This window comes from Strongylocentrotus purpuratus, unplaced genomic scaffold (genome assembly GCF_000002235.5).
Source record: "Strongylocentrotus purpuratus isolate Spur 01 unplaced genomic scaffold, Spur_5.0 spur5_scaffold_14, whole genome shotgun sequence".
Taxonomy (NCBI): domain Eukaryota; kingdom Metazoa; phylum Echinodermata; class Echinoidea; order Camarodonta; family Strongylocentrotidae; genus Strongylocentrotus; species Strongylocentrotus purpuratus.
The window spans coordinates 14,723,025-14,739,003 of NW_022145599.1; the positions used below are offsets into that span (position 1 = coordinate 14,723,025).

General features: G+C 38.8%; 1 protein-coding gene across 3 annotated transcripts; it reads right to left on the reverse strand.

The window, feature by feature from the left end:
- Positions 1 to 3,112: 3,112 nt before the first annotated feature.
- Positions 3,113 to 15,187, reverse strand: LOC577464 (actin-85C). 3 transcript variants are annotated; one of them, XM_777692.5, is made up of 5 exons: positions 15,135 to 15,187; positions 7,461 to 7,647; positions 6,572 to 6,811; positions 5,607 to 5,853; positions 3,113 to 5,244 (listed from the first exon to the last, which is right to left on the reverse strand). In XM_777692.5, the coding sequence occupies exons 2-5, from the start codon at positions 7,584 to 7,586 to the stop codon at positions 4,727 to 4,729; spliced, it is 1,131 nt and encodes a 376-aa protein (XP_782785.1). In that variant the 5' UTR covers positions 7,587 to 7,647; positions 15,135 to 15,187; the 3' UTR covers positions 3,113 to 4,726. The 3 variants fall into 3 exon arrangements, with proteins under 3 accessions (XP_782785.1, XP_011667190.1, XP_001176939.1); XM_011668888.2 differs by lacking the exon at positions 15,135 to 15,187 and adding an exon at positions 8,806 to 8,828; XM_001176939.4 differs by lacking the exon at positions 15,135 to 15,187 and adding an exon at positions 8,498 to 8,716.
- Positions 15,188 to 15,979: the final 792 nt, after the last annotated feature.

Genomic DNA, 15,979 nt, shown 5'->3' on the forward strand with positions numbered 1-15,979 from the left:
GCAGTTTTCTTTTTTCTCTCATTTAATGCTCAATATACTCTTATTATTTCCGTTTTACTCTTCTTCTCTTAAACCGCTTCCAGTTTGTTTTGTTTGCTTGTTGTTGTTGTTGTTGTTTGTTTGTTTGTTTGTTGTTGTTGTTTTTTTTTTTGGGGGGGGGGGGGTGTGCATAGAATACTTACATTCACTCTCTGAATACACAAGGCCAGGGACTGGTGACAAGTCGTCATCATCGTTGGATTCGACATCAGCATCAACGACGTCCTCGTCCCAATGCTCGATGTCGGATGAAACTGACTCGTCATCGTTCTCCTCATCGTTGATGAACCGATCTACCGTGAGGAACGTGAGCAAAATTGAACGTATCGATTTCCAATATGTATGTGGATCTACCTTCTACTCTTAAACTTTGGGTATTACTTATCGCGTCTACAGTATGTAATTTATACTGTATATCTCTTATTCTCAACTTCTCCTCCATCTGATTTTTTTTCCCGAGACTTAACATCACTTAATTTATTGTTCTGATTGTAGATTTGTCTCATATTGTACCGAAAATAGATAATGCCATATAATGCATGCATAATGAAAATCCGCTATATGCTCAACTAAACGTTTGTTCCATTCTTTTACATTCACATATGGTCAATTTTATTTAAACGAGTTAAAACGAGATAAACGATATTATTTGTTTAAATTATATATTAGTAAGGAAAAAAAATGTTAATATTTTTTTGGTCAAAGCCATGTTTTGTTAATGAGCAATTTCTTTCACTTGCAACTGACGGTAGGATAGGAAACATTGGGCGGAAACCCTCACGTCCTTCGGATAGGACGTAGAGGGTAGCTCGTTCTCGGCCTTGCTGCTCAGTGCTGGCATCAAGGTCTGGTGGCAATCTTGGCCAAGTACAGCAGGGGCAGACCAAGATTTTTGAAATGCCCTAGGCCCAATGACAGTGGCTGATTGGATCGAAGCAGCAGATGACTTGCTGGAGTCGTTGACGTTTTCGTCATCGCTGTCGATATCATCCGCAACCATCTGCAACGCCATCAGCTTTGGAAATTACATACAATACATACAATATCTTATTATATATCAGGCCCTTACATTATAGTATTGGTTTTGATAGACTGATAGTAGTTCGATCCTTATAGATTGAGGGAATAAATTGAACTTAAACAACTGATGTATAAATATATATGTTTCTGTCTATTTTGTGCTTTCTCAAACCTTAATACTACATTATAAGAACATTGTAAAACCTTACTAAATCACCCCTATGCAGTAGCCCGGTAAATTTCGTTCCCCCACCCGGCTCCTTATGTTCCTGGGGAGTTCCGCCCATGTCAATTTTTCATACGCCACTGGAATAAAAACTAACTTGGACCTATTCCCCTCCCAATTTCTCCCCCCCCCCCCTCTCTCTCTCTCTCTCTCTCTCTCTCTCCCCCTCTCTCTCTCTCTCTCTCTCTCTCTCTCTCTCTCTCTCTCTCTCTCTCTCTCTCTCTCTCTTTCTCTTTCTCCTTGTATCTCTATCTCGCTCCCTCTTATCACCCGTTCCACTATAATGACAATTTTTCTCTTAACGATATAAACACAACAATTCGTTATGCAATGTTATGACTTGTTATTAAATCAAAAGTGTGTATTCTCTCAACTTGAAGGCAATGTATTTGTATTGTATCGCTGGTTGCATCCATTTTTCTACTTTGTATTCTTTGAAATGATTCGGAAAAATTATAATTAAGATGACCATACCAGTGTGTGGATAGTGTTTTCCCCTCAATACGTACACTTTTGATACCTGCATGAAGGACATGTCTGTTCAGTGGTGTATCAAGAAAAACATTAAATAAGACGAGGACTCTCAAACATATCTCCCCTTACCCTCTTGCTTTTGGAGAAGAATTTTCTGATTCCTGTCCAACAGCAAGTCTTGCTGTTTGTCTCAGAGTGATCTTCAACTTCCTCGTCGAAAGACGAAGATTTGGCTCTGGATTTAGCAGAGCCCATTTTGAAAATTTGCTAAAAGAATTCCGAAATAATGTGCGAAAATCGCTCAATAACTCTCGAATTGCTATGTGCGCAAGAAATATGAATAAAGAGATTATCATAAAAATAAAAAAAACTGTATTAGGAGTGCTAGCGCTATTGGTTACCAAAGGTGCACGCATGCGCACTGTTTACTAAAATTCGCGCTTTCTTTTACGTCAACAGTGGTAAAGATGCGCGCGCAACAAAAGTTTCCAAAGTTTGTCAGGTGCATGCAATGCATGTCAATCACCTGTTAAAGAAAAAGAGAAAGAAATCCTCTGTCTCATGCCACTTTTGATAATTTAGAATTGACTGAACATGTTTTGTTAACTTATTTGTTATTTTATGGCATCCTGTGATGCATTTACGTGCATCAAAATAAACATCGCCTCGACATAATAATGAAGTGGTCTATGCTCTCTATGCGCCTGCGCTTTTGGAGTGACTTAACACCTTGCATACACAAGTCTAGGACCATTGCCAGTTGGAAATGTTTTTTGTTGATGTATGTATATTTGTTTATTTGTTGTTTAGGTTTTTGTCTTTTTTTCTCATTAAGATATAGGCCCATTTCATTTTGAGCAAGGTAAAATGTGAGATACAATTTTATTTGCTCCTTTTCACAAGGTTTGTTATTAGTAAAATGGTCAAATAATCTGTCATAATACTACCCCTGCCCCCTCTCTCTTTCTTTCTCTCTCTCTCTCTCTCTCTCTCTCTCTCTCTCTCTCTCTCTCACTCACTCCTCCCTCTCTCTCTTTCTTTCTCTCTCACTCATTAACTCCTCCCCTCTCTCCTTTTCGCTCCCTCACTCACCCCCCCCCCCCTCTCTCTCTCTCTCTGATTACTACTCCCTTACTACATACTATACCAGGAAATGGTGTATTCAAATCCCATTAAAACTGAAGATGAAATTATATTGACATGTCACTGTGATTTTTGAGGTAGTCATAAAGATGATAGGTAGAGAGGAGGTGATAGAGAGGATATAGAGAGGGGGTTTGAGAGGAAGATGAGGATAGAACTAGAGAGGGGGCGATAGAATGGAGTCACACATAAAATTGGTACTCGAGCAGGTTGGCTATTATTCATAGATATTTATTGTCGTCATAATTTCTCTCTATAACCATGATAACGCCCCCCTCAATTTTATAAAATCATTTATTACAGTTATACAGACAGAATAATCATTTTTGCTGCAAAACCCAGGGTTACATTTACTCAAAACGTTGCTAAGACATCGATGAAACATAGTTAATTTTATTTTATCAACCTAATTTTCTTATTATACATATTACCAATTCTGTAAAATTTGACTTCCAGTATACACTCCTATATTGTGAGAACTTTTCGGTAAACTTTGCCCCTCCCCCCGAATAAAAAAACAAACAGATTCAGAACCCTCCCCTATTCGAAATTGTGTAGCGACGCCTCTAAGCAAAATTTTCGACCACAAAGTGTTTTGAAAATAACTTAGGATGTATTGTAAATTCATTTCATATCCTCCTGAAATAGCGTCAAAGCGACGAAAATAACTTCAACCCGCTCATTCATCTTTTTTTGTATTGGTACTATAAACTCAATCGTATATACTTCCCTTCTATATTTTACTCTATTTATTAGGTCTACATTCACCAAGAAGTATTAATATTTTTGTTTTCTGATTGTTTTCCACAAAGGCTTCCGAAAGATATTTGTTATTTTTCCACAGGATTAATCTCAATTAATTACCCGAAACATTGATACACGAACTAATATTAGGCCTACTCATTCTTCATATTTCTTCATATATTTCTTCAACAAATTTTCTCCAAATGCATGATATGCTCCTTCACAAGAATGTTAGATGAATACATGTTAATTAGTCTATAGATGATGTTTCTAGATCAGTGTACGGTGACTATATAATACCGGTAATGCTGTTGAAAGATTAACAAATCACCCTATCCAAAAACCATACAATAATGTCGTTAATCCGAAGCTGCTATAATATAGTTTATAGTTTGCTATCAATACAAAAGCAGACAGTCGCCGATTTCGGTTATTGAAAGTGTAAAGAATTACATGACATGCGATATTGTCGATGCAACGTTATAAGATACCATTACATTCTGTTTCTGAACGTCTTCCATCGTCTTTGTTACGCTTCTCAGGGCAAACAGATTCCTTGTCTATAATGATTGCTTGGGCGATCATGATATTGATGATAACGAACAGTGTCATACTTTGCTCTCTCTATGGAGAGCCAGCCTCTTTGTGCAAAGTGTTTTGTGACAAGAATAACTCATGAGATGGGAAGGGCTCGATGCTATTACTCCATCACACCAACGAGACCGACCCTAGACCATCAAAAGACCAAACATAAACTTTCGTTATTCTAAACGGCCAAGAATCGGTCGCTTCAGAGTTGGTGTTGAGATGTGTCTGAGATGTTTTAGGTCAGAATTCATTACAATACGAAATAAAGCAATATTGACCCTAGATATATAGCTGCATATAAATATTTCCACCAACTTAAATGCGTCCATATTGCGTTCACAACAGAAACATTTTCGATGGACTGTACTCGGTCCACATTCTTTGTATATTCTCTTTTCGTGATCCATATCCATTGCTTCAAAGGTACTCCTCAAGAGAGGACCAGACCACCGATGTTCTTTCACTAAGGCGTCCGCAGTGAGTTTAATTTCGTCAGAAACATTTTCGATGGACTATATTCGCTCCACATTCACTGTATTCTTTTTTCGTGATCCACATTGTTTCAAAGGTACTCAGCGAAGCCAGTACCGAGCCCCCGACCCAGACCGAGTTCTTCCGATCCTCAGTCTCCACTATCTTCACCGGCATATCGGTTGGCGAAAGTCGCTGCATCTCTTTACCAAGTCGCTTCCCCATGCCTGCGAACATGGTGCTGCCGCCCGACATGACGATGTTCTCGTACAGGTTTCGCCTGATATCGATTTCGCACGCGGCCACGCTGCCGTAGAGGTAGTGCTGGATGCCGACTTTCTCCATCCCGACGAGGTCGGGTCGGAAGAGAGCCTCCGGGCAACGGAAGCGCTCCTCGCCGATGGTAATGTTCTCGCCATCGGGGAGTTCGTAGTGAGCCTGCTGAGTAGGGTCACGCTGTGCCCGCTCCATCTCGCTGTCGAAGTCGACGGCGACGTAGCACAGCCGTTCCTTGACCTCGCGGACGATCTCGAGTTCAGCTATAGGCAAGAGAAACAGATTCAATAGTTAATCATTTATTTCAAAGATTTAGTGAAATGAAACATCATAATTATGCTCTACCAAAAAAAAGGAAAAATTAAAACGGTTAGCTGCTCTTTTATTCATAATTATACGTGTAGCTTGGAAAGCAGCTTTGGACTTTAGTTATCAATAACTTCGCCCCGCCCATGCACCGTTCCTTGTGACATGACAATCTCGTCGGCTGTCAATGAGACGGGCATAAGAACCGTGTATTGTTAATAGCAGTAACGACATTCTTGCGGGCAACCGACGATCTTTTGATAAGCCCTTAGAATATGACAAAAGCTAGGATATCCCACGTGGTTTTGATTGTCCTTACCTGAAGTGGTCAAGAAGTACCCCCTCTCCGTCAAAATCTTGGCCAGATAATGTGACAGGTCCCTTCCCGCCAGTTCAAACCTGCCTACACCGTGCGGCATACAGTAACCTTCGTATACCGGTACCGTGTGCGTGACACCGTCACCCGAATCAAAGACCACACCCGTGGTCCTGCCGGATGCGTAGAGAGACAGCACGGCCTGGATGCTGACGTAGAAGGCGGGAACGTTGAACTTCTCGAATAATGTCTGCAGGTGACGAATATGGACATAATGAAGTTATTAATTTAAGACCCAGACTTTTAAATGCTAAATTTATAGCGTGTTTTCACATTTTGTTCTACTTGTATACATTCGATCTGTTGGTATGAGCCAAATTGTAGCATAAATGCTTGCGTTACTTTTAATGGAAACGTTCCAATAAAAGAAACATGCATTGACAGACAGTCGCGAATCAAGGTTTGAAAATGTACAGTAGGCACTCATGTAAGACACGGGCGTTGTCCCCAAAGTAAAATGGGCGTGTCGTGTGCCTCTATGTTGCCACCACTCTGGATCCGCGACAGGAGTTGATCTGACGAGATCCTATATCTTGTCAACTCAACCTATCTGTAAAGTGGAATTATAGGTTATACTTTAGAATAATGCCATCATCTTCGTTGCACTGTGAACTTTCAAAGACGTTGTGCAGTGGCATATTCAGACAGTGATAAAGATGGGGAAGTTGAATAAATAACTGGCCTGGTATAGACACAATACAAGTTTGGTTATTCATTTCATGACCCTTCAGACTGCTTCACCCTGTACTGGATACGTCAATGATAGTATCAAACTCATGTCTGAACGTCATGTATTCCTATACAACAATTCTTTCGCCGAGAAGTATATACCCCATCAAAGGTATTTTATGTCAAAACACTTGTCATCACGATCTGACATTAAAGCTCAAGATGACCTCTGACCTCACCTGCAGCATGATCTCCCTGTTGGCCTTGGGGTTAAGCGGTGCCTCGGTCATCAGGACTGGATGATCCTCGGGCACGGCCCTGAGGTCATTGTAGTACATGTGGGACCAGATCTTCTCCATGTCGTCCCAGTGGATGATGATGCCGTGCTCGATCGGGTAGCGGAGCGAGAGGATACCGCGCATGTTCGTCGCAGCGCCGCCGATGTACGACGACTTCAGCGCGGTCCCCGTCATCACGTTCTGGGATCATTAAAAAGAAAGGGGAGAGAAAGAGAGAGGGGGAGAGAAAGAGAGAGGGAGGGAGGGAGGGAGGGAGGGAGAGAGAGAGAGAGAGAGAGAGAGAGAATAATTAATAAGATCAGATAGGGTATATACTTTTCTACTCGGATAGCTGGTCAGTCAATTCATGATAATTTTTTTTTGTTTAATCGTGTCGGTAAACTATATTAAAGGAATACTTTAATAATGATAATCCATTCTTGTAAAGCGCATACCACATGATATAACATCCTTTATGCGCTGCCAAAGAGCTTTGGAATGTGTTACCAAAGTATCTCCTTGGTATTACTCTAGCTTAAGCTCTGGTAGGCCGTTATCAGCGCACAGTGCATTTCAAGGAATAATCCTACCGGGTACACATTTACTTCGCCTGGGTGGAGTGTGGAAAAATTAGATAAACGTCTTGCCAGCGGGGCGGAGAAGGGAGCTAAAGGGGTTTTAAACAAATCTTATAACTGTGATGTATGTCTCTGTTTCAAGAGTCGAAACGACTATTTGAAGCGAAATTTCAATTAAAAAAAAAAAAAAAAAAAAAAAAAAAGACCCCCCCCCAAAAAAACAAAAAAACAAAAAAAAACGAAAAATCCGAATGATAAGAATTTAGGCCTACCATATGTCGTGGTCTTCCCACAATGGATTGGAAGGCAGATCGTGGTCCATTATCCCCGGCGAATCCCGCCTTGCATATCCCGGACCCGTTGTCGATGACGATGGCTTCTGCCTCTCCGAGGTTCATGACGATGTCCGAATGATGTAAACGACGTCGACTTCGAACTATTCTACATCAATGATGAACGCTGGAAGTACAAGAAGCATGTGAATAGATCGAGTCAGACATGATTAGATTAACCACCTGTTTACAGAGTATATAACGCTCCAGAGACCGTGACAATATTTTCCCATTTAAAGGCCCTGCACTGTACTACTTGTAGCTACTTGCTCACTCTATATAGAAAACAATGCCTAATCGGTGACCGTTGTTCCCCCATGATCCCCTTTTTCTTATGTTAATTGAGAGCTAGAGTTGGCCACATGTCAGTGACCTTCATGGGTGGTCTAATCCCTCCTGGCCAAACTAGTACAGACGGCCTTTAACAGTACACGTTGTACAATGAAACGATCGTTATAATAGACTACTTATGACCAAGGCTACGGGAATTACTTGTCATATTGAAACCCTGTTCGGGGGCTAAAAAGCAACTTAGAATGGCATTATGACGTCAGGCCTACGATTATGAGGGTTCGTTAGGATTCAATAATCTGTCATTTAAATAACGATCGATGTTCCATTTTACATGTTACAATTGAAAACTGTGTTAATTATGATAGGTGACTGAGGATCTGTGCCATAATTGGAGACCGCCTGTACATATTATATACAAACCTGTCTTATTCTTACTCCTGTATGTTTAGCTGTCCTTAATGGTTTTCTTCCTAAATACAACTTACATGTATCAACTATCAGGCTACTGTAGACATAATGCAAGCTGAGTTTCTTACAGATTTAGTCAGCCTATCTATCGACAGACGGACAGACAGTACATAGAAACGTGCCTCTGATAAGCGATTGGCTACGTACTGTATGATAGACATTATACAGCTTGATGAGTATTGACAAACCATAAAGAAAAGGTGGGAGCGACTCACCTATATTACTACTGCATTCCTACATGAATAGTATACAATAACCAATAACATCAACCAGAGTCGAATACATACGAAGAATAGGTTACACAAATTGATTTCCTTCGTATACGCAGTGTCAAATGTCAAATATATATACATGGGCCTCCATCCTCAGCTCATCCCTGCTGTACTGTTTACAACCACTTGCAATATGTTGCTCGACCCATCTGTCAAACTTTTCAGACCGCTTATATATTTACTCATAGGCACTGTAGCAGAAACAGCGTTGAATGGTAATAATCAACAAGTCTACATCTGTGAAAACTTACTCAACTATATCCACGAGTGCCAGTGAAGGTGCGCCTATTGTCACTTAGCCTAGCTATATCTTTTCACGCCGAAAGTGTTGCTATTCTCTCTCTTTGGTCAAGCGTGCCAAAGGAGCTAGACTATTATACTCCCCAATTGGTCCTCCCTCCGCTACAGACAATTGCACTTATCTGTCGTACCCTAGCTAGCTGCTCTCAGCGTGTGCTCTTGAAGAAAAACGAAGAAGCGTGTCAGATATGTTTGATATGTTTAACAGATTTCAATGTCAGACATGGAAGGGCAGATGGCATATAGACATACACTGTCATGACAGAACACAAACGTTCTAGACATAGAAATGCTTATGAGAATGATTACACTCCAATTGGTGTCAGCAATAGCAGAAAATACAATTTTTAACAATAATTATACAAAATAATTACTCTAAACCAATGCTAGGAATGAAATGCGTTGTTCGTAAATACCACTCCTTTCGAATTCATGGAAAATGATAAACGCAAAGATGAAGTGCTGAATAAACAAAAGCAAAGGTATGTGAATTGAATTGTATTGCACTTGACCTTAGGTACAATGTATATACTAGAGAGAATAATCAAATAGTTTCATTTGCAATAAAACTATAGCAACGCCCACACTGAAGTGTACAATACGAAGCCCTAATATGGCAACACTCAAAATTCTCAATGACCGAAAAACCACAATTAGCCAAATCGATTGTCTCTACAAAATGTGAATGAAACCGTGTCGGTCTCGCAAGGAAAGTTTCACACTTTCATGGTCACTATACAGTGTGAGTCAAAAGAAAGTTTACACCTAGAAAAGTGCTAATTATTTAAAAAATCATCGATGAACATTAAACTGTCTTATGTTTCGTGAAAGAGTGTTTTATCCCAAATTATTTGGTACCATTTTTGTGTGGTATGTGTTCACGCTTGGATGAACAGGAGACATTGTTTGCGAGAGTGCAAAAATCGACTTGCGCCAAAGTTGCCTATGTGATGTTTAAATAAAACAATTGGGATTTGGGTATTAATTCGGTCTTTGCAGATCCAAATAACACCCCTAACAAAATGAATCATGCCACAAATATCAAATATGGAATGTCAAAATATCAACGAACATTTTTGCGCGTGTGACTTTGCCCTTTGCAAAAAAACATATACAATGCATTTCATTTGATACATTCAATCCATTCTCTCACTCCGCTAATCCCAACATAATACATAATGTAGGCATCACTTTGGCGCAAGTCGATTTTTGCACTCTCGCAAACAATGCCACCTGTTCGTCCAAGCGTGAACACATTCCACACAAAAATGGTACCAACTGATTTGGGATAAAACACTCTTTCATAAGACGTATAATAATTTACGGTTCATAGATGATTTTAAAAATAATTAGCAATTTTCTAGGTGTAAACTTATTTTTGACTCACACTGTATAAAGGTTGCCGGTTGAAATTAATATCTTTGCACTAACATTGTATATCAAATACGCCTAATCATTATTTTGATATCGTAATTGTTCTCTCAAAATCACTCTGCCGAGGAAAATGGGTGACGAGCATCGTGGAAGTTTGGAAGTTGTTCTGTTATCCAAATATATAATTGCAAGATAAAATGTAGCCCAATTATCTGTAACTTTCAAATCCCTTTCTTCTTCTTCTCCTCTCTCTCTCTCTCTATTTCGTTCTCTCTCTCTCTCTCTCTCTCTCTCTCTCTCTCTCTCTCCTTATAGAAATAGAGCCTTTCAATATAAAAACTATTTGAACTGTACCTATAGGCCTGGATTTTAACCAAAGATCAATCAGTTTCAGTTTGCATTTAGGATTTGTTTCATTGTGTTTAACTTAAACACCTTGCGCTCGACGTAATCAACACCATTATTTCGAGTGTTTACAGATATAACCTGAAAAGAACACATTGGATAGTACTGAATTGTATACCATGGCGGATCCAGGGGTGCACATGGGGCACATCCTCACCCCTCGCTAATTGATACAATGATTTTGTACACCCCCATAAATTTGCCCCCTGCTAAATTTAGAACCACCCCCACTATTTTTTTTCAGATTTCTTTGATGCTTGGTGCCCCCCACCCAATCCCAGGGGCAATGAAGCCGGGTACGCCACTGGGTTTCGCCATTCCATTCCTTACCCTTCTTTTCTTTTTCACCACTATAGATGGGGGTGTTTACGTGTCCCTTGCTCTCTAGGCATAGCTACGCCACTTATCATCATCATCATCATCATATATATGCAGCGCTGAGCATCGTCTCATCATTTTCCCTCCTTCTCTCATTCTTCTCCTCTTCCTTCTTCTTCTTCTTCATCTACTAAAGTTATCATTTCTAAATCAAAATATTAATTTCATTTTCTTCTCCAAATTGTTGGACCAATCATCTATCAGTGATTTCAATGATTAATTAAAATGACAAATTACAAAGTGGGCCTACTTCCGTTGAAATTTACGCGCCAAAACACACAGTCAGAAAAACAGTAATAAATTTGGGTATTTACATTGGTAAGAAATGTTTACTGATCAAGATAATGCTTTGTGCCACCGTCATCATGCGTGAAATGTGTTTACTTTTGTATGGACTTTACCCAAGTGACAAATAATTTAAGTATTTAAATTACCACCTGCTACACTATAACATGCCTTTTGTTGTGTATGAACGTTATTTGACAATTCACAAAAGCAAAGAAAGGGTTACTAATACATAAACTCTGCATGTATCTTCTGCATTTCATCTCGTTCTTCTAACCCCCAGTGTTCACTGGATCTCTTTTGTGTTTTACATAAAATTCATTTTATACTAAAGCAGATATCTTTATTATTATTATTATTATTTTTTCAACTAGTTTCTGTAAAATATTTCGCAATGACTTGTGAATATCGATAAAAGGCAATTGGGGAGAATTTTTTTGTTGTTGTTGTCTTTATCGTTATCAAAATCATTTGACCCACTTAATCCAGTGTCATGAAATATCAAATTTGATTTTTTTCAAGCTCGAATGGATAACCCTACCATAGCAACGCCTGGCCTCGCGTATATATTGTAATTTAATTTCATGATTGCTAACGTTCTATGCTCTTCACTACTGAGTGTCGGGGATAATATCATTATCATATTAATGCTGGATGATTATTAACAAGTTTTGTATAGCCTTATTGTAGGTTTGCGAAGGTGTGTATAGAACAGCATTATTGATGACCACAAAACCCCCATTTCTGTACGGTCATGAATAAGTTACAAATGGTTCCTAAATTCTGTTTTATGCGGGGAAATTAGTCATAACATCACATTAATCGTTTGCTGCGGGTCTAAAACATAATCATTTGAAAAATCCATCTTTCAGACAGCACAATTCATGACATTAGGTTGAAACATATAAATTACAATTTCAATAATATACACTTTGCATGTAAATCTAAAGAGCCGCATTTGGAAGATATCCATCGCATTTCTGTAGATTGTATACACGAATAATTTTCAGAGATTTGCCCGACCAAGCAACAGATAAAACCATTCTCTGCGAGTAACATAATTAGTGTGTTCATTATAAACATGTAGGCTTATGTAATAACTTGTATTAAAGAACGAACAGCATTTTCCATTATTAAGATTGTATTTGTTGTATGAATACCACAAAATTATATGGGAACTTTGAGTAATTAATATTAAAAGCAATTTAACATTAAGAATTGTGATCATGGTGAAAAATAGGATAAAATATCAAACTTACCGTCAATATACAGTCCCGACTCTCGACATTATGTCCGCGCTAAATTATTGTGCCTGCACCTGGCATCATTGCAAATTCAAATAAGATACTTCAACAGCAATTCTCAATATCAAAGCGGTTTGTTTGCCCTTGTATACGATAGTATACGATAGGGTGGTTCAACAACACAGTGGCGTTGCGCGAGTCCCTCAATAATTGAGGGGGTACAGGGTTTACTCGGAAAATTACATGCAAATTTACAAGGCCTGATTAGTGGGGGGGGGGGGTGTAGAAGGTGGTCCAGGTAACTTTTTTTCTAGACCTTTCCCCATACTAATGTATACACCTTCTGCCTTCGTCTTCCTCTTTTTTTTGCTAACAGTTTTTTTTGTTTATTCTTTATTTTTCTCCACTTGATGTGGTGAAAGGGGGGAGGGGCACCTACAGGCTACACCCATGATCCTTGTTTCTACGTTACTGCAAAAAGTCTTCATCATTTTGGAACAATATACGTTACATTATCTGGTTTTTCTTGAAGTTCGATTGTATCCTAGTACATAAAACATAATCCGCGATGGCACATCTTTTTTTAGTTCGCACTGACTTTCGATAAAATAAAAAAAATAGCTAAAATGTTAACAAGTCATGTATGGCATGATAATGGGCTTGTTATAATGATGTGCACCAAATGCAAATACACAAAATGAAAGCGACTAATCGCATGTTTACTTAAATGAGCAAATGCATAGTGTATGCTTACATGGTCATGCTCAAATAGAGCTATATCCTTACATTTTATTCATACCGAAAGGAGGGCGTGGTCACGTACCTAGCTTCGGAAGCAAATAGACATAATATTACTAATCACATTCATCTCTCTGTTTCATAAATGCACTTTGTCCGTCTTAATGTTCTATCATCTTATTGTAATGAGTTCTCAGTGTACATTTCTGTTAAAGGGAGGGTGTGGTGCATGGGCTTTTATGGGCTTTAGCACCTATACTGCTCCCACCAGTACTCCAGTAGTTTTCTCAATTTCTCCCCTCCCCTCTCTCCCCTCCCCTTTCTTCTCTCTCTCTCTCTCTCTCTCTCTCTCTCTCTCTCTTGCACTAATAATGTACCCAATTTTGGTGACTCCCCAAAAGGGGAAATATACGGGATATGTATAAGTTAGTTTGCAGTGAGGAAGATGATTATTTTAATCATATTTCACGACTATTGACAATCCTATACCACAAAGTTCAATTTATACACCTCACATTGCAGGTTTAAGTTGTTTAACTTATCTCCTTTGACAAAATATTTTAGCTCTAGGACTAGGTGTGTCGGAAATAACAAAGTACTTCAGTACGTGTGATGTGTGCTTTTGATACCTATACCTTAGGCCTGTTTTCATTAGCTCGAGTTTGCCAAATAACCCGCTATTTTAACTATCCCGATCGCAAATTAGACAATTAATTTGCGACTTCATCAGCCCGCAGTTGCAATTAGCGAGATATTTGGTCGAGAATTATTGGTCTTGTTTCCAAAATATCCCGTTATTTGGGAAGTAGCGGGCTAATTTGCGCCCGTCCGAGCTAGTTTGTGATGAGCGTATCTTGAAAACGCCATTTCGAGCTTCGGGATAATATACCGAGTCTGAAAATAGCGTTTTTTGGGGGCAAACTCGAGCTGGTGAGCTGATGAAAACAGGCCTTCTTGAGTACCCTGTAATCACTACTGTAAACAATGAACATGTATAACTCTTAAATACATGTATATATACTAGATTCTTAATTTAGCTTAATACATATTAGTCGAACTGATAAAGGCCCGTGAAAATATCTTAAAGGGAAAGTCCACCCTGAAATTAAGTTAGTTTTAATAGGAGTAGAAAAATGAGAGAAACAAGTCAGTGAAAGTTTGAGCAAATTCCGATTAAAAATAAGGAAGTTAGGATTTTTGAAGTTGTGATCAATCAAACACAAATTGGCAACTCTATGACGTATCATGCGAGCTCAACTTCCATTTGCTCAGTACTAAAAAAATCTAAAATTTTCATTTTCCCTCAAGAAAAATTTCAACCATACATGCATCCTAAATATAATAATTGCAAATATGTTTCTATACTCCCCCTGCAAGGAACAAATATATATTCCGTCATCAACAACGAAGAAAACATGATTTTATGGAATATTATGCACAAAGCAAATGAAGGAGAGCTCGTATAATAAGTCACAGAGTTGCCAATTTGTATTTGATTGATCACAACTTCAATAATTCATAACTTTCTTATTTTCATTCAGAATTTGCTCAAACTTTCACTCACCTGATTTTCTTATTATTCTGCCTCTATCGAAACAAACTTATTTTGGGGGTGGACTTTCCCTTTAAGTTTAAAGGGAATCTTGCTGCCAAATCTTAAAGAATTCCGTTGCGATCGAGGTTGTTATTTTTGTTTGTTTGTTAATTTATATATTTCTTCGCTTATTCTTCTTCATTTTGAACTTCTATACGAATTTTTGATTAGACTACATATTCGGAGAGATTTTCGACTTGTCTAACAATAATAGATAAATTAGATTCAACACAATAGTAGCCCAATAAACCATATTACTCACCTAATTTGGCAAAAAACAAACAGTTCAAAGGTATAGATTTGCAAGGAAGACCAATGCTCGTGTCTTCACAGTTGGGGTCGCAAACACCGCAAATTTGGGTAAACGAAGACAATCATGTATAAGCCGTTCTATTTACTGTATTTGAGAGGCAGATAATACAAGACCGCAGATCACAGAAAGAATGAATAAATCCGCAGACTATACACTGCCTTCCCAGGCCTGAAGAACTTTCTTATTCCAACTGAGCAAAGGAGTGGTTTACATTGAAGAGAAAAAATCAACTAGCAAACATCGTTTGTGTATCACCAATTCACTTTGAAGAAAGGCGGAGTTTGATTTAGGTTCCGAGATTTAGGTTTCGTATATTGAACCGGTCCTTTTGTCATGATTAGGGATGGCATATACACAGACAATAAAACTCTTCGTAACTCGTTCAACCCGAACAAAAAAAATGAGACAGGGATTTTCTTTCTTTCTTTCTTTTTTATAAAGGATTTCTCTAAGTGTATTTCAGCAAATGCGTAAGGTCGTAAAGATACGATTACCTGGAAAGGGATAGCATTGTAATGCAAAAGGAAATTAATCGAAACGGGTTGTCAAACTCTCGAATTTTAAGCGGGACTGCACCACTTGTAGCTATAATTGCGCCCTCTATAATGGTCAACAATGCCTAGGCGGTACCCGTTGGTCCCCACGGCCCCCTTTTTCTTATGTTAATTAAGAGCTGATTTGATGAGATAACCACTTGCCAGTGACCACGCAGGGAGGTCTAATCCCTCCTGGTCAAACTAGTTACCGTCTCTTTCTCTTTCCTGAAGCGTATCCACCAGGACGGAGTCGGCATA